Source organism: Passer domesticus, chromosome 2, assembly GCF_036417665.1.
Source record: "Passer domesticus isolate bPasDom1 chromosome 2, bPasDom1.hap1, whole genome shotgun sequence".
NCBI lineage: Eukaryota > Metazoa > Chordata > Aves > Passeriformes > Passeridae > Passer > Passer domesticus.
In genome coordinates, this window is record NC_087475.1 from 50,018,842 (window position 1) to 50,038,902 (window position 20,061).

Sequence of the window (20,061 nt, forward strand, 5' to 3'; positions counted from 1 at the left end):
ATGTTGGGAATGCAGTGGAATTCAGCTAGAATCATAGAATATGCTGTGTTGAAAGGGACCCTCAAGGATCGATGTCCACTTCCTGGCCCTGCACAGGACCATTCCTCAACATTAAACTAGATGCCTGAGAGCATTGTCCACTCCTTGAGCTGTCAGGCTTGGTGCTGTGACCACTTCCCTGGCGAGTCTCTTACAGTGCTGGGCCACTCTTTTGGATGAGCCACGCTTTCCTGATACCCAGCCTAACTTCCTCTGACTCAGTTCATGCTGTTTCCTCAAGTCCTCTCCTGGTCACCAGAGTGAAGAGATGAGTACCTGCCCCTCCTCTTCCCCTCATGAGGAAGTTGTGACTGCTGTGAGGTCTCCCCTCAGTCTCCTCCAGGCTGAGCAGTGACCTCAGCTGCTCCTCATGCAGCTTCCCCTCCAGACCCTTCACCATAGTCGTGGCCTTCCTTTGGATGCTAACTGCTTAATGTCTTTCTTACATTGTGGTGCCCAAAACTGCCCCCAGCACTTGAAGTGAGGCTGCCCCAGTACAGAGCAGAGGGGACAATCCCCTTCCTTGCCTGGCTGGTGATGCTGTGCCTGACACACCCCAGGACAGGGTTGGCCCTCCTGGCTGCCAGGGCACTGCTGACTCACAATCAGCCTGTCATGGACCAGGACCCTCGGTTCTATGATAGACCAGAAATGGAAATGCTGACCTTTTGGAGTTCTTTGCAGACTCTTTTTACTGATTCTAGAGTACCTTCCATTTGACAAATTATATTTTAGTTTTCAAGCTGACATGCCATGTGCACAAGCTTTTTTAAAAAGGTCTTGTTAAAGGTCCTGTACAGTGCCCACGTTGGTTCATGTGTACAGAGAAGATCCTGATTGTTGTATGTAAGCATATTCTCACTCCTGCCCTTCTTAGTGTACCTGTGGGTGTTGGTTGTGTTGGAAAGTGTGGATCAATTCAAGTGACTGGATTGTCTTCATGCAGGCATATATTTTAAGTGTGATAAGGTGGTTTTCATCCCTCATTCTCTTGTTAGCTTTGTGTACTGTTGTAGGTTTGATTATGCTGACTAATTCCCATAGAAATTGCTCCTATGCCTGATTTTGATGTCAGTTTGCTGATCCAGATGGTGAACAGATGAAAAGCTCAGTATGCCTCTACTTGGAAGCATAATCAGAAACATGGCATAACACCAGGAGAAATGCAAAACTCAGAATGAGAAAAAATACACTCTTTCCACAATGCAGAATCATGTTTATTGTACCGTCAAATTTTACTTTGTTTTTTAAGCAAATGGTGAAGATCACAGAATAGGTGAAATTAGAAGGCGCTTCTAGAGACTGTCGAGTGCTCAAAGTAGGATCAACCAGAGCAGGTTGCTGTGAACATTGTCCAATGGTATTTTCATTATCTTCAAGGAAGGAGAATGGAACAGGTTGCCCTGAGAGGCTACACAATCTTTGACCATTTTTAGAGTTCTTAGGTGTAATTGGAACTTCCTGTATTTTTTTTCTCCATTATCTCTTGGCTTGTCACTGGATACTGCTTAGAAGAGTATGTTTCCATTGCCTTTGCTCTCTCCCATCGGAAGGAGGTGAAGATATTCACTTGGAGGGTATTCCACCCCCACCATCCCAGGTTTTCTCTTTTAACAGCTAAACAATCTCTCCTTGCTTGGTTTTTCCTCCTACAACAACCTCCAGTTCTTCAAGCATCTTTGTAGCCTTTCCAGGACTCACTCCAGTAAAGAAGTGTTGTTCTGGGGCACTTAGAGCTGGCGGTGGATTTCACTTTGGGCTGTTCAGAAGCAAATGCTTCCTGCATCTTGTCTAACCAAGCTGATTACCAGATACAGTGTTGCAAGTTGTGTAGAACATGAGTCAACTCCCCCAAACTGCTGGCATTAGAGAGCTCTTCTGCGCTCTTTTCTCTCCAGGGAACTGTATCCTGTGGATTCTTCAAAGAAGACTGATGAACAACAAGGCTGTTCTTGACTGATAAGGTCTTAGGAAGGCCAGGGTTGTGATCCTGCTTTTGTCTCACTGCCTTCTTTCAGGTTGCTGAACTTCACCTGCATTGCCACTGCATCCAGTCAAATGATGCTCTGATGAAACACCCTCAAACTTGATAATGACTACATGATAAGTGTAGTGATGAGTGATAATAGCTTGCTGTTGTGGTCTTCTTGTCAGTGTGAGCTTGGGATTTCACTTTGGCCTGTTCAGAAGCAAATGCTTCCTGCATCTTTTCTAACCAAGCTGATCACCAGCAGCAGTAGTTCACTTAATGGAGGAAACAAAAGTATTGTTTGATACCACAAACCTGACTGTTTCATTTTCAATGTTTATTGAGTGGCTGCTGCCTTGTAAGTAAATTTCCACAAGCCCTTAACTCTTAAGCTAACTGTGTTGAGTAAGCACTTATGGAAACCGAGTAACAGAATATATTTGTCATTTGTCTGAACACAGCGACTCTTGGCTAGACCTGTTCTGTCAACAGTATATTTCTTCCCAAAGATGGGTAGCCCTTGAACCAGAGCAAGCAAGTTTAGACAAATGCACTGAGTTAAAGTCACTTGGAAGTCTTAAAAAATTGAGCGTGTGTTAGTATGTAGTTTACTAAATTCACAAATTTTTCCAAAGTGTACTCAAAGATTCAACAGCAGAACAACCAATGTGTCTAATGCTGTACTAGTTACCTTAGTCTTTGGTACCATGTTTCAGAAGCAAAGGTTTTAGGTCAGACAGCACTTAAATAAGGCTTTTGTTGTTCCTTTTCTGCTTCAGCAGCAGAGATGGAATAATATTTTTTCCATTCATTGTACACGCACTTTGTATAACGCGTGGTCTAGAACATCTTGTGCAGGTGTAACACTAATATAATGTTAGTCCATGTTGAGTAATTCAGTAACAGTATTGAGGGGAGGAACACACTCAATATGTAAATCTTCCCTCTCAAATTTAGGCTTATCAATTACAGTTCAAGACTGTTGCATCTTGAGGGAAGATGCTCTGTTTGCATTTCTTCATCTCTAAACAGAGTAAGAGAAGTGGTGTTGAGACAACTGAACAATGTTTTCCTAATAATGCTAATAGTAATAGCTATTGCTACTTCTGGTTTAGAACAAATAAGCATGCCTTTACTCCTCCTACTACAGGTGCTACATATTGCAATCATGTCATTTAAACAGCTGTTTCACCTATTTTAAATTGTCAAGCAACTGGTTATTGCCCACCTTCCCCTTTCCCTTCCTTTTTTTTTATTTCTGCCTTTGATTTGAGGCAATTATTTAACATTCCAGGGTTGAAGATTTTTGGTATTTATTCTTAAGAGATTTTTCTGTTAAGGTTGTAATAGCACCATTCACTCTTTCTTTGTGTCCATTTGCCGCAAGTATTTTTCTGACAAGGTGTTATGTTCGGTGCTCATTTGACTCGCACTTACTTTGTGGTCCAGTTCAAAACTTGGTCTGCAGTGTTATAATATTTTGAAGCAGTTTGCAGAAAGCCTGTCTGAGATTTGCTGAAAATGAGTGTTTGTTTTCTGTGGGCTAAATGGTATCAACAACTGAGTTAGGAGTTGAAGGCTAAAGACCTTTTGCCAGTGGAAGCTGATTGTCAGCGCAGAGTACAAAGACCTTTACAAATGACAGCTAGCAGCAGCTTACAATTTTAACCAGCAATAGAATTAATAATTTAGCTAAAAAATCCAGCTGAGCCATATCAGATCTTGTTAATCTTCAGGTAGGAGAGGAGTTGTGGTTACAATTAATACATGTGGTTTCCAACAGGAAATTACTCATGATCTGCTTAACATTGTTTTCCATGAATATATTTGCCTATGTTTTTCTGAATATTAAAACATCTTAGTGTTTTGGTATATGGTTTTAGTGTCTTTTTTTCCTGAATATTGAAACCATCTTAGTGTTGATATGTAACAGTAGACTGTGAACAATCATATGTATCTTTGTTATGGGCAGATACTTTGTGAATAATTGATGTTTTGCAAAGTTATTCTAGGTTCCTCAGAACTATTTATAAAATTAGTGTGATGAGGTATTTTTAATTAATTAATTGCTTACTTGTTCTGAAGGTTTGTTTGGATATGGAAGAAAGTATGCTTTCCTCCTTGAGGTTTCATTTTTAGAAAATATAAGGACATAATTGTGGATTCTTACTGTGGCATTTCTATCCCAATCTGTTTCCACATAAAACTATTCAAGTCCAAAACTTGCCGAAAATCAAGACTGCCACAGTGGAGCAGTCGACTGTGCTGCTGTTTGCAGCATCTTTAATGGTTGTTGTATGAATGAGGGAGATTTTAGCACCATCAGTAAACCCAATGCTGATCTTTCCTGTTTGCTAATTGGAAAAAACATTGTGTAGGTGTCATGACAAATGAAGGTAATCTGCCAAATGGCAGAGGTTTTGTTACTATGGAAATGAGCCTAATCTTGGGGGGGTTGGAAAAGGCTTAATTTGGGAGTTTTTCAGTTGTATGTGTAAACACAAAGAAATACTTGCAAAAATTACAGGGACTGGTCCAGTGAAATATTTACAAGATGAAGAAGTGTTTTTAATGTTTGCGGACTGTAACAAATTTGGAGAGTTTTCAAGGATTTTGGCAGGAAGGATTAAATTTGAAATGTCTTGGCAACTTGAATTAGTATCTTTTAAAACAAAAAGAAAAAAGCTATACTTATCAAGTTGTCTGTGGGTAAGTGCAAATCATACTGTATTTAAAAGGCATAGTTATTAGCACAAATAGAAAATGGGTATTGGAAGCTCAATTTCGAGGTTTGCAGGGAAATGTTTTCATGCTAGTCTGGATTAAATAGGTCTGCTGTGCCATATTGCTGTGGAGCTGCCAAATAATACCTGGAATGCAGTTTAAATGTGACCTTGGAGGCATATGAGACTTTTCTTCTTCCTCTTCCTAACAGCAAACAACAAGTATTGTTTTCAGCTTTGGTCAACATGTTTTATGTGTGTTACAGACTCAGAGAGCCCAGAAGATACTTGCATCAGGACTTTTAAACTGAAAGTTAGGGTGCAAGTTTCATAAAAGGTCATTAGGTCCAGAGCAGAAGATTGAGTGGCTACAGAATGTCAAGGGCTGCACTGTTCTTTATGTTTAACAGCAGAATAAGAATTAATTGCATTAAATGCTAATGAGGAAATGGGTCTAATTAAAGACCAAAAATAGTGAGTTAGACTATGGAGTTTGATTGCTGAAATTTGAGCAGTAAAGGTTATATGAAGTTTTTCTTCCTTGCTTCTTAAATAGCTTGTTACCTATTGAAACTTTACTGTTGGGGGAACCTTGAGCAGTCATCTCCATTCTCTTTGTAAGCTTTAACTTTCTGGGAATGGTGAGGGAATTCCCGTTCACTGAATCACTTCTTTTAACTCCAGGATAAGGGTGTTTGTTCCTTACAAGCAAAGTGGTCAGCTGGTTTGTTTCTGCAGGAAGTTTCTTGAGGAACATACCTTTCTCTTAATATAGGTCAAGAGGGGAAAAGTGGTGAAATTTCTAGGAGGCAAGCATACTCTGCAGGAATTCTTTGTTTGAGCTTGTATTCTTGCTGCTGGTTGTTGGTCAGACTTCAGTTTTTCCAACTTTTAACTGCTTGACCATGAGGCTTCTATATTCTTGCAGTCTGAATGCTGTACAGGACAGTAACCACTATGCTTTTAGAACCTCAGCATTTTTATTTAGAACAAAGTTGTTTGAATACAGTACTAAGATTCTTCTGATTCTCAGTCTGTTACTGAAAATGCAGCTCCTCACTGCCTGGGGTTTTCAGATGTAATAGTTTTATTTTTCAACTAATCTGAACGAAGCTATTTGAGTAAAGTTTGTGGTACAGAGGAATGTTAGTAGCTTTTGCTTGAAATCCTATGTAAGGTGAGCTGTATGCTGCATAGGTAGCATTACTTTTTCCTCTTTTTTTTGTAGAATTTATAATCTGAAAAAAACAGTAGGTTAAAAAACATGCATTTCAGAGTAATCTCAGTGATGGTGACAGGACAAGCATGTGAGCATACGGTATCTTTCTTGTATGGTGGGTTTTGGTTGGTTTTTTTTTCCGTGAGTAATAAAATGAAGGAGAAAAAGAGTGTGGTAGGAATGAGGTGTGGGCAGGAGAGGATTAAATGAGCTTAGAGAAGTGTGTGTTAGCTAAATCTGTAATGTAAAGGGGTGGACATTAAGTCTATAAAGTGAGGGTGGAAAAAGTCCAAACAAAAGGCAAAGAAACTGCAGTTTCTTCAATCAGTTGAATCTTCTGCTAAATGATATGTTTTTAAAGCTTACTTTTTGTCTTGGAAGGCTTGAATCTTTGTGTGATAACGACTTCACAGGACGATGTTCTGTACTAACAGGTTGTTTTACTGAGAATTGTCAATACTTCTAGCACTGCTGTGGCACTAACAAACTTGTAATAGAAACAATATGGCAAGCCAATAGAAAGCTCAGGGACTTGTTTCTCTCCTAGTATATATTCTGCTTAAATTGATGAGAGTAAAGGTGCATAATTCAGTAGAACATTAGGAAAGCACAATTTTAAGTACTTTGTATTCTACTTTATACTCTGATTTATACTCTGAAATTCTACCTGAAATTATTCCCTTTGCCTATGAGAAAAAAAATTTGGAGCACTTCTGACATTTTTCCCTCTGTGCTTATTACTATGAGGTACAGAAGGGAGTTTATTTTGTTCTCAATGCTTTTTTTCCTCTTTTTCAGAAGTAAGAAACTTTTTAGCAAGAAAAAGTTGAAAAGAAAACAGAAGACTAAATTGAAAGTAAAAACACGCAACAAGGTAAGCCTGTAACTAACTTTACAAAGTCCTGACTCAAAAATGACAGTAACTTCAGTTGAGAGAAATGCAAGAACACTTAAGTGTGACTAACAATGTGCTTGTTTAGAGGAGTTAATAGTAGACCAATATTGTCTGTTTACTGTATCCTACATGACTGTGATACCAATGTTAACCTTATTCAACTGCTTTTGGTGCCAGTGTTCAGTAGAAAATTATATGAGTAGCGTTTTTAGTTCTCCAGTTCCTAAACCCTAAGTGTAGCTAAACATATTAGTCTTAGAGGTAAATTTTGAGATCTGCGTCTAGCAAACAATTAGAGACTAGTGGTGCAAAGATTTAGCCATATTGGCTAAAGGAGAAAGGGAGCATTCTAGGGACTCCAGAGTTACCTCTGAAAATTCCTCCATAATGGAAAATGTAATAAATAGTACCTAAGTGTTTCTATTAATGTTTTCTCCCCATGTAACCCCTGCCTTCAGTCACTTTAAATGCATGGGAACCATACAGTGAACTTAATAAAAATATTTACATCTTTATTCTTTAGAGAGCATAAATTTATGCAGAAGCAGTGCTATTTTAAAATACTGCTGTGCTGCATTCTTTCTCTATTATAGAGCTGTTATTTCTCTATTTAAGCTACAGTCTTGGAAGGATTTTCATGAAGGCTTGCTGCAGGCATGAAGGCTTGTAGTCAGTAAAGAGAACTCGTTTTTGGAATGGTTCTGAAGGACAGAACCACTGAAATATCCAGTGAAAACACTTTCTTGTCAGCTGAATGTCCTTATAATACACATGCACTGTAGAGCCACTTGTCCATCTTATCCCTATTTGCCAAACCTCATGTAGTTACTGTATCTCAAGACAGACGGCTTTGGGAGGGTGAAGCAAACCCTCTATCTATTCATTTGGTATTGACTTTTTGGAGACATACCAGATTATTTTGCTTATCTCAAGTAGTGCAGCTTCAGACTATGGTATAGAAAGAGCTTATCTTAATTTCTGTTCTCAGCACTGTACATAAATATTTGTGGTCCCAACTGAATTTCTCAGTCCTTTCTTCAGTTGCTCTAAGAAGTTTTAGCTCTGTCATCTCCTTGACTTTATCAACCCACTGTCAACAAAGAAAACCAAGTTTGAGATTCGAAGAAATATCACAGAATGTTGTTAGTTTGTGTGTTCTGTCTGGTGACAGAAACGTATGCTTTTAAAGTAAGGTAACTCTCTTCGACTTTGGTCATTGTTACACTGTAAAGGGATCCTTGTCTATCTGGTTGGTGGATCCCTAGTTTTATTGCCAAGTAGAAAGCTAAATACAGAATGGCTGTTGACAAGCTTAGCACTCCAATGTAGTTCTTAAATTTAGTTGCATTGGATAAATGGAGTGTCAGGATCCTTGGCCAATGCAATGTGAGCATACTAAAGGTTAGTTCTTGTGAGTAGTTATGGATATGGCACTAACTGATCATCTCCTCACCTCATCCCTGTGGAAGGTTGTTCTCAAGATTTTCTTGGGTTTAAGTCAGTTTCTACTTAAAGCATTGAGATTTATATCTTTAAAAGTCATAATGGGTTTTTTTTTCTTTATTGATGCCATTATCTAGTGTCTGAGGCAGACCAGGGCTGACCATTAGAACATTGGTCTTCATTCTGAGTGACTCAGGTATAGAAAGACATTCCAGCTTATTTGAGCATGATAACAAAAAATTGTGTATTTCCTGAAAAATGTAGCAGAGAAGGGTAAGATAAAACCAGCTTCATATCTTGCGGTTATGAAACTGACAAAGTGGGGTGGTTTTGTTTATTGGTTTTTCTGTAGTTGGTTTTTTGTGGGAGGGATTTGTTGGTTTGGGGTTTTTTTAGGTACTTTTCAATGCATCCCAATGCTTACCCTGGCAGAATCAGCACAGTGATTATTTTTGCACTGGAATGTCTGAAAATGGATGTGTCTATTGTCAGGAAAATGTGAGATTCCATTTGGAAGCTTTAAAATAGAGCAGATTGAAAAGTCTTTCATTACTGGACATTCTGAGCAGTAGAGTTTGTGTGCATCAGTTTATTTTTTTGAGAAATGGAGTCTTTTAGTCTGAACAGAGATGGAAGCTTTCTCTTAATATACCTAGTAGAGGCAGAGAGGGCCTTAAATCAATAATAACATGAAGGAACCCAAAAATTTGTTATTTATATCCTGTGCTTACTAAAAATCATTGTGTAATGGAAGAGGAGAGAACTTGAGAAGCAAGTTGAGTTGAGCAACTGGAAGAAAATTATTTCCACCATTTAAGCATTAAATGTTAGAACATTTTAGATATAAAACTAATTGGTGTTTAAACAGCTCAATAGTTTGACCCTTTTTCTGTTTCGAAGCTGGGTCATGGTATGATCACTGGTCTTTGAAGTATCACTAATTTTTGACTTTGTGGTTTAATATCTACTTTTAAATGGAGGTATAACACTTTTCTATGTGGTGCAGTCTATTTTGGCTTTAGAAATTCACTGCTGACATAAGTGACTTTTACATAGAAAACAAGTATCTGATTGTTAGACATGGAGGTAGCACTTTGGATTCCAGTCCCTAGGTGCCTCCTCCCCACTTTTTTTTTTTTTTTCCTTTTGGCAAAGAATATCACCAGAAAATTGTAAGGCTATGTAACATTTTCCAACTCTACAAATATTGCTGCTAACCCCGCCCTTCCCCTTTCAGACACCCTGGATATTTTTACCCCATTGCTGTTAATTCATGCAAATGCTGCTTAGGACACTTGGATTGAGAGAGACTTACACAGAAAACTACAATTCACCATATTCTGTTTTCATAATGTTATTTGAAGAATACTGAAAAATTGGAGTCCACCAAGCACAGCTTGTACTGGAAATGATTGGTGTCTACCTGTTTATGCAGAAGTTTTGAGCTATGACTTTTTTACCTTTTTACAAATGGGAGTAATAAAACTTTAAGGAGGAGGTTTATGTAGCAGACAAATTTGTTGTAAGCTAATGAATAGGTATATAGAACAGATTGACCGGGATGAATATTGTCTCATTAGAAACACATGTAGGTTCTCAAATAATTTGGCATTGTTTTCAGTGGCTTTTGTATTATTTGGTCTTTCAACCTCAAGAGGGCATCCCTTTCTAAGAGATCTTTTGCCTGTCTGAAAAATAATTGGGCGAGCTTCTCTTCTCAGTGTTACACATAGATTAGATCAGATGGTTATTATAACCTGACCCATCTTTAACAGCAGATTAACTTTCCTCTCTTAGATTATAGTCTATTTCCATCATATTTAAGAATAAACCATTACCACAGTCATCTGATTGAAGAGGAAGAAAACAAATAGAAAATAAGCTATGTATGGGTTTCATCTTTAGGGAAAACGGTTTCTTTATGTGTGAGACGTGTAAAGGAGACCAGAGGCTTTTGGTTTTTCCCACTTCTTTCCTTGAGTGTACTGGAACATTACGAAAGGCTAACTGAGAAGAGCAATTATGAGTAGGTTGCCCTTATCTTTTGAACCAAACCTGTGCTGTTTACCCTCTCTTGCATAATTCATTCTTCCAGTTAGCAGAGACTATATGTTTACAAGGACAAGCCAGGCATCAGTGTGAGCATCTGCACTTTGATCTCTCCCTCCTAAGAGTCTCACCTTTCGGAATATAAAAAGTAACACACAAGAAAGAAAATCTTCACGTATTAGAACTGTCTTCATCAATGGTGGATTGTGGGAACTCAGTACATCACTCCGGATGTCCAGAGCTACTGAGACAACCCTTGGGGGGGCTTGGAGGTCCTGGAATGTTGCCAAAAGTACCTGGTGGCTTGACTTTGATCCTTCTAAAGAAGTGACACCTGAATGTGAGGAAATGAGAGAATTTTAGGCCTGAATGGTGGGGGGATGACATTCACTTGCTAGAACTTGAGTTATAATGCACTGTACAGGGGGGTTTTATGTGTTGTACAGGGGGGTCTAGAATTCTGTGCATGGATCAGGAGTTCCAAGATGGAGGAATTTGGGCTTGCCCTGTCCTTCTTCTTTCTTCTCCTTGGCATCCATGTTCAGGATGATGTTGGCACGTGTGGATTGGTTCATAGAGAAAGTACACTTGCCAACAAGGGCAGAAAGTATTGGGAATTAAAGGTAAATATCTAATACATAGTTTTCACTATAAAAGAGACAACCGCCTCGTGGGCAGGGGAGAGTGCCTTTGGCTGTCTTGCTGATCAGACCTCGGCTGGACAGACAGAAAAACTTTGTAGATAAGAAATAATAAACTCAACTGAAGACCTAAAAGCAAGAGTCCAGACTCCTTCTTCGAGAGCGCGGCCTGCCCAGAACCACTTTTTCCTGTGCTGGGGCAGAGACAAGTAACAGCCGACCCCGGCAGTGGATATTTAAGTTTTGCAATGTATGTTTCACCATGTATCTTCATTTGATAAAGGTGCATGTTTAATTTTTGGTGACAACAAATCAAACAGCAAAGATGAAGATTCAGAACGTTCCACTGTGTTACAGCTCATGAAAATTGCTGAATCAAACAGCATAATTCTATTTTCCAGTCTGTAAGCTCTCTTCTTTTTGACAGTGGTGGCAATTTAATTTTCCAAGAAACCAGATGATTTGGGAGGAAAGCTAGTATAGAAGCTATCATCTCATTTTCTGCTCAGGCACTTTGGAAGCTGAGTTTGTAGTCAAATTTAATGAGCATTTTAGATTGCAATATTCCAGCAGCCATTAAGAATTGGACATTCAGAGGCAGAGAAAGTGATTGCTGCTCTTCACCTTATTCACAAGTGTCATGTGAATCTTAGTACTCTTAACACCATGAAAACAAGCTGTAAGGCATTGTTTCTTTCTGAAATAATTTATCCTATAGCTCAAGAGCAGTCTGTTTGGATTATTAATAATTCTAGATTTAATTAATAAAATTAATAAATTTCTTTAGCGATTTCTTAGAAGTTGATTAACATTTTGGTTTAATATTCTACTGTTTTTCTTGGCAATGTAGATGTATTTTATGCCAACATGAAGTGCAGTATCATTAAGAGAATTTTAAGTAGACTGTATTAGTTTGATAAAATAATTACTAAATGAGGTTCTGTAAGTAGAGGTGTTGGTTAGGTTTTCTTAGTGATCTATTCTACCTCAAAATCTGTGAGTCTGCAGCAAAATTGTACAGGTGTATCATGAGTCTCATAATATTGAGGAAGTTTTTATGACTGTGTAGAAGGTATTGATTAGCTGCAGAAAAGTAAGCTTTCAAGTGATGATAGGATGAACTTAAATACCAGTTTTCTGACTTGTTCAGTGTATCTGACCTTAATGAAGTTAAGAATCCGGAAAGGAAGAACACTTGTTTCATATGGAAGAAAATCCTGATGTCTGTTTTGAATGGTTGAGGAAAGGAAAAACAAAAAAAGCTGCTCACTGAATGAGCATTTGCATTAGAGGGGCAGAAAGTTTTACTGTTTTTTGTCGTTGCCAGCTCTGTTCTTGCCTTATGTAAAGGAAATGTAAGAAGGTGATGTTTGCTTAGATACATCCACTTTTGAACAGATGTTTCTTTTGAAGACCTAACAGCTATTAGTATTATAGATAGTTAAAGCCCTTAGACTTGAGAAATCCATTACAAATCACATCAGTATTTTTTACCTTATGGTGAAGTTTCTGGAGGATGTTGTGCTGTACTGAAGTCTCAGTAGGCAGTTAGTGTATGTAAGTATTGTTCATGCTCTGTTGTAGAAAAGCAAAACACTGAATACAGATAGAATAGTTAAAGTGCTTACTGGTTAATATTGAGAATAAGGAGTTTATTTCTGAAAATCAGTCAGCTTATTAATAGGCAAGAAAACGTACATTGATTTTTTATCTAGCACTGTAATGTCTAAAATTACCTGTGCTGGTTTAACAGTTTGGCCAGTCTGTTTCAAATGAGACTATATGAGCTACAGAACTTAGGCTCTTCTGGATCAAAGACTTAGCTGAGCTGACAAGAAAGAATTGGAATGGAAACTTTCACAGAAGTTACAATTACAATTTGTGATATTAACTAGATGAATGAACCTTCAGATAAATATCTGGAGACTCTGAAATAGCTTCCCCATCCTGTAACTGTCAGTGAAAACTTTAGTAAACTTAAGTTTATTGAGGAATTTAACCTGTGCCATTCAACTGAGCTAGCTTTAAAGATGAAAGCTTGTACTATGTATTTGCCTTAACAGGAGCTGCAAAAACTTTTGGGGTAATGTGTATGGATACTTGATGAACAGAAGAGTTACATCTTGTAACAATTCAGTTTTCTGGTGTCAAACTTCAAAGTATGTAGGAGCTCATTATCAATGGGGTCAATCCAAATTTATTTTGATTCAGTTTGATACTGGAATAACATGATGTTGTGCCTTGGGTTCTTGCATGATTAATATTGCAGGATTTCTAACAAGAGCTTTACTATTTCAAAGATACTAATATTGAACAATTACCAAACTTTGCTGTCTTTCAATTCTTAATGGCAGAAGTTCTGTTGAGCTAAAGAAAAAAGCTTGCCAAATTTGAGTATGTGGATAGGGAACTTGTTCCAGCTTTTTCTTTTTCCTGCTTCATTATCTTTATATTTTTGTGCTTACTGCTACCACTGATGCAGGTGAGAAAAATTAACACTCAATGTGTTTGATGAAATAGTTTTCATAGTAAAGCATTATTTCTTAATGTTCTAGCTTGCAGTAACTTTAGCAGTAATGGAAAGGAAGGATAGGCAAATATATACCAGTACAGTCAGAATAATATTATAGTCAAAAACAGGGAATATGTGAACGATGAAATGTTTTCAGGTAATTTTGAATTTTTTTTTACTGTCTTGTAACATATGGTGTTAAAAGGTCTAGCTTAGAGTCTTGTGTTATTTCTGGTGTTAATAAAAATGTATGTGCAGATAAAAGTCTTTGTGATGTAGAAAACTGTGGCAACCATATTGTAGAAAAACAAATCACCTTATTAAAACATTACCCAATGCATTGGTTCTCAAATTCCTTTTACCTCTCCTCTGCTAGTTTAATGTTCTCCTTCCCATCACTGCTCTCAGTGATCTGTTTCAAATCACTGTAGTATAATTCACTGTACAATTTCATGCCAGATGAATGTGGCAATGCACAGTATTAATACCCTATAAATAAAAAAAAAGACAAAAACCTCCACTCTCACTGTGCCCTTCCTCTGCCTATCCCTGAAGAATATGAGAAAGAAACCGAAAATGACCTTGTGAAGTTAGTCATGACCCTGAGTCTGTCTGGCCTAATAATTCCCCGCATTTTGCCTTGCGTGGTCAAGCAAATTTGTCCTGCACTCTTAACCTGGGCCTTCTCTCCTTACGTGGTCTTTGTGCTCTCTGTCTACAGCAAGCTCTTACAGAGAATTGCTTGCTCCCATTTGCCTGGAATCCAGTTTTCAAAGCCTGTGCGGAGACCAGCCTGGTCTTTGCTTGTACACAACCAAATGGAAAGTGTAACCCTGCTTGGGAATTAATTGTGGTGGAGTTTTGTTTTTTTCAAGTCAGTCATACCTCCTCTTCCATTTCACTGTTTCAGACTGGTAAAGTACAGGGCAGATCTTTAAAAAATGTTTTCTCTTAGTATTTTTCCAAGTCCAGTGACAGCCTCTTGAAGGCTCCTTTGTGTCTTGGCTAAGGCTGAAAATAATACACCAGTAGTAGGTACCAAGGTGGGCCATGGTAGTGGTAGTTTCTCAGAACAATTTTCCAGCTCGTACTTTGTGGCTCAGGGCTTCTGAAAACAGAATGGTGTCCTGTTAAGTCATAGGCCTTGATTTCTTTATTTAGTAATTAGTCCATTAGGTTATTATTCTCAAAACTATTAACTGCAGCATCCTCACAGGAGTTTTTAAACTTGCCATCAGTTTTCATCTAATGACAAAACAAGTGGGTTTTCTTAATTTCTAGTATATATTTAACAAACATCTTAAATTTTTTAATTTAAGTCTTTACCAGCAGGTTAAAACTAACAACTAGAATAACAAGGCATGCATTTAAAAATTCATTTATAGTTAAAATCTCCAAAACAGACTGCTGTAGAGGAGCTAAAGCATGATTCTGCTATTCTTACCACTGTGGCACAGGTTTGTACCATTCTGTAGCCTGAGCTGCTGTCACTTCTAGTCCTAGTGTTCTCAACAATGTTCTCATCAAGTTATGAGAGGCAGAGGCTAAAGCTAGACAGAATCTAATGAAATGTTCTCCTCTTCCTTTCTTCCTTGCCTGAAATAGACCTGGTACTTCAACAGGAAAGTTGTCACCAGTGTAGAAATAATTTGATCTGTCAAAATTGAGACTGTTGAGATTATTTATATTTAGCAAAGCTTGTAACTTTAGTAAACTAATAAACTAAAATTAAAACTGATCTTGTTTTTCAGACTGAAAGCCTAGAGAGTACAATAACCATACCAGATATCAGATTACATAGCAATCCTTCAGCTTTTAATGTTTACTGCAATGTCCGCCATTGTGTGTTGGAGTGGCAGAAGAAGGAAGCGTCTGTGTCTTTGGCCTCAAAGAACAGTGTCCAGAGTGGGGATTCAGACAGTGATGAAGAAGAGGAGCCCAAAGAGCCACCTATTAAACTTCCAAAGGCAAGTAACTGGTACCACATAAACTGTGCCATGTATGTCATCTAAGGTTGCTATGTGCTTTTTGGGGATTAAAGAGCAACAGTATAAGCCAGCTGCTTAGAACACTGCTGTAGTTTTATTTGTAGTCCATCTAGTTCAGAATCATTTGATGAATTAGGATGATCTATGTACCTGCCCAAATTAAAGTCAATTAAATGTCAGGTAAACACTCAAGTTGCACTCCTTTTAAAGTGTTGGTACTTGAACACCTACAGCCTCAATCTACTCAGAAATGATGCAAATAAGGCAGCTCTTATGTCTCTGAGAGGCTACCAGCTCATAATGGTAAAGGGTGCTTTTTTTTTTTATTATTGCATTACCCTTCAAAAGGAATAAGTCTTTCTAATAATGGAAATAATTTGGTGGAATGGTTCCTCAGATATTTTCCTGGGTATGCATGTAATTGCAGTAACTCAATTATTCTTTCCCTTTTTTGGCTTTACTGCCCTTAATGGTGGTACTGACAGCTCCAGATTCCAATGCATTGTGAGATTTTGATGCTATAGTTGAACAGTTAGAGTGGGTTTTTTACTATTGACTGCTTCTATGCTTATAGTAGGATTAATGGTGGAAAGTCAGAAATAAAGGACTTACTGATTTTTTTCCTTTTTTTTTTCAATTTCTTGGTTCACTTGTTTTTTACTGTGTATTACAAAGCTATGTGTTTAGTTTTGTTCATTGCTACCTTATCAGTGCTATGGAACGTGCTTTGTTTTATTGTTCTTCTGAATCTAAAAAGCATATTCAGATTCATATTCTTCCCTTATATATATTTGGCCTAAAAACTAATAAAAATGCTGAATTAAAAAAGGTGGTTGCAGCTGTGGTTATGTAGAATATTTGAGTGGCTTAAAAAAATTAGAATTTTGTAGATGACTGCATTTAGGTGTTATCTGAGGGGCAGAGTTGGCATTCCAGAAAGTAGTGGTGATGAATTGCAGAGAAGCATAACCAAGTCAGCCAACTGAAATGTCATGATTGATGATTGCAAAATATGTGGTTGCTGGAAAGCAAGTCTGCATTGTTTATGAACTGCATCTCAGGACTTGTGGATTGTATCAAATGAATCAGCAAGTGCTTGTAGATGCTTAATTTTAAGTAAAAGGCAGTGTAGCTACTAGCACTTATGGGGAATGGAATGACGTTTTAAAAAGATGTTGAAATTAAGAGGTTCCAGGAAGGATGAGATCTATCAGTGATATGGACAGAAGACTTGCCTGTGGAAACCAAAGCATTGGTATTGTGTTGGACAATTAATTACAAAGGTGGTGGCTTAGAAAAAATGATAGAGAAACTGTAGGTAACAAACTTCTCTCAAAATGGAAAATTGTTGAGATTTTTGTTGCATTCAGTACAGCAGATATAAAATTGGTGAAAATCGATATGTTTTCACACTGTTAATTTTTAATAAAGAATCTACAAAATACCAAATTTGTGAATTTTTGGTTCGAAAATATATTTAGATGCTTGATACAACCTCAGTATTTTTCATAACTGTCTAGGTAATATAGGGTTGTTTAGGTCACTTGGAGGTAACAATTGGACTTGCATTCATGCTTTTGAAAAAAGCATCTGCTTGGAACTGTCTCACATGTAGTAAAACTTCTAGGGGCTGACTGTGTAAATGTCTCGCTATCCTGGATACAGGTGTCTGTCTCGTGACAAGGAACAATATTTTGTAGGGCTTAGTTTGTTAACTGTAAAGTAGAAAGTTATTATAAACTTTCTAAGGTTTACAATATTTACAAGAGTAATTGCTAGTTTATTAAAAAGAATACTGATATATTTTGAGTTTGACAGTGAGGTGAAAGATGAATAAAAAGTGTGGCTAGGGTTTGTGCTTTTACAGATTCTCCAGAGTGTAGTCCTTGGTATGTTGATGGTTTTTTGTTTAATTAAGAGTAAGTTGAAAACATTCTGCATTTTTGTACCTCAAGGTGACTTCAGGTGTTCTGTTGAAGTATTTTTCTTTCAGATCTTGAACTTGAGGAAGTCAGGTTTGTTAGAGCCTTTAAGTAGAATGTATTTTGGAATCAGAAGTTATCCTATGCAATTTCTATAATAAGATTGAGAATAGTTGTTTTTAACATTAAGAGACAGACTTTGCTGCTCTTCAGATACTAGCACAATGAAAAAAATTGTGTTTTGATTGTGTTCAGATAGTTTACTAACTTCCTTTGATAGCTTTATATTTTTGCTTTTCAGGAAATACTTGCCTTTGTCTGACATACTTATTTGCTGCCTTATTTATTTAGTGTCTTAGTTAATGATCTTTCTACCTGAAATGGAGTAGGTTCAGTTCTGTTGGTAAGATTTGTAATTTGCAGAGTAAAGAAGAGGTATTTCCCACACCTTTCACCCTCACCCCTCCCCCATCAAGTTTTAAACTTAAGGCTGAGTAATGAATGATCCACAAAAGTCCTGTACTAAAAGGGACAAATACCGGATTAAAACTATTAAGGTGGAGTTAACTGACTAAAATATTCTTTGTTCCTGCACTGACATGCATTTTGTTAATAACCGTAAGCAAAAATTTAAATTTTTAACTTGTATCAAGAAAAAGGACAATTACGTTTTTTAGATACTGATTTTGTGCATTTTAAAATTCATTAGGAGAATGTTACCTTTGTAAATGGTCTTTCTTTTGTGTATGTATATAATATGAATTAATTCAGAGTAGTGTGTAGTTTTAATTATAGAAATATGAGCTTTGTGGGTAATGCTCACAATGAGAGGAAAGATAAAGAAAATAAAACAAGAGTACAAATAAGACTTCAAGATGAAATGGGAGGAGTTTTAGGAATTAGTTAGGAGTCACAATGTCAGCATCCAGGCTAGAATTTTGGGTACCTTTTGTTAAGCAGTCTTAAACTTCTGATCTGAAGTCTCAAAGGTGTTGCAAAGGGAATGGGAGAATGGTTGCACAGAGAGCATCAGTAAGAGCAGTCAGGCTGTGACAGAGAAGCTGAGGCAGAGCAGTGCTTGTTTTGGCTCAAAAACCCTTCAGAGAGCAGTGAGAACAAACTTAAGATATCTTGGAAAGACCTATTTGCTTATTCTGTCCTTCAGAGGACAATTGGGAGGAGAGAGGTAGAGATGTACACACATACACACATATATATATATGTGTATATATAGGTAAGATATACATACATAGGATAATACGGTGAATGGACCTATTTTATGAAGCCTACCCAGTCTCTTATATTTAAGAGATCTCAGATATTTAAAAACCAACCCAAAACCTATGCAAAATTGATAACATCCCAGCAGAACTCTCTCTTACTGATTCCTACTGTAGTGGAAGGTCACCAAACATTTTCCACTGTGTTATCTTCTCTGCTTTCTCTAGCTGCCTCTGTCAGCTCCTAGATGAGTTTTTCTGTCTGAAGATTGTGAAGGATAAACTTAGTTTCTCTCAAAGACACTATAACTGAACAGGAAGGGCATTTCTAAAAATGTTCTTACAATGTATTTTATTTTTTAACTTTTAGGATGATATTGTGAGCTTTAAATCCTGGAAAAAACATAATGCCATTATTATGTTGACAGTTTTTTTCACTGTAGATTCCATGCATGTGTTTTCCCCATGCTCCACTGCAGATGTGAAATGTAAGGTGTAATTAGTAGGAAAATTGCTGCTGTGCTTTGAGGACTTGACTTGGTTGTGTTTTTATCCTTCCTCCAAGAATAAAATAGATGGTAAAATAATTTCTGAAGGACGGGAATCAAATTAAAGGCCAGCAAAGACAGGTACAAGGCAGCCAGTAGAATTTAGAGCTGACTGCCAGAATATATATGTTTTAAGCATGGGTGGCAGTTGCATTAATGATGTTACTTGTTTTCATATTTCTGTCTTTTTCCTTAGATTTTAGTCAGGGGTGAGTCTTTGTTAACCACTCTGGTGGCTCTGCTCTTGAGCAAAACACCTAGTGAAGTTTTTAAAATACAGCTGCTCATTTGTAATGTGCTAACCCTCCTCTCTTTTCTTTCATCTTCATCATTATTAAATACAGAGTTTGAGAAGGAAGTGCAAGGGAGCATCAGTGAAGAGAAGCATGACTCTAATCTCAGAATAGTCAGGAATTCTGAAAAGGAAAGTTAGACATGGCTGTAACAGGGCTTTTAAACATGTTCTATTACTTGGCTTAATGCATGTCTTTTATGAGTACATATGGAGTTTTAGTGCCTAGCAATTAATCTCAGAGCCTTTGGAGGGGAAAGTTCTAGAGCTGCCAGTATCAGCTGTCAAATGTATTGTTATTCAGGATGTGAAGCGAGCTTTCAAGACCGTTCTAGTTTGCTGGCTCACGTTAATGAGCAAGGAAAAAGAAGACTGTCAGAGTATGAACTGGATAGAAATTAGAAGGGCTCAGAGGTACAGTTTGCCTTTTATGGTGCAAAAAATTTTAAGCTTCCTTATTCCTTCGAGAAACTTAGTCTGCTTAGATATGCTCTTTAATATGTAATATTTGCTGGTGTTAGTTGTATAGGTGGATTTTTGATTTTGGTTCTGGTTTAACACTGTATTTTATGTTGCAACCTTTTGAGTAATTGTCTTGTTC

The 20,061-nt window shown here is 37.3% G+C and overlaps 1 protein-coding gene across 1 annotated transcript in view; it reads left to right on the forward strand.

The window, feature by feature from the left end:
- Positions 1 to 20,061, forward strand: part of MYCBP2 (MYC binding protein 2) — a 175,664-nt gene that overhangs the window by 17,875 nt on the left and 137,728 nt on the right. The window contains exons 2-3 of the mRNA XM_064408498.1: positions 6,749 to 6,824; positions 15,242 to 15,457. Coding sequence (XP_064264568.1) covers positions 6,749 to 6,824; positions 15,242 to 15,457 — 292 coding nt within the window. The remainder of the gene's footprint in view (positions 1 to 6,748; positions 6,825 to 15,241; positions 15,458 to 20,061) is intronic.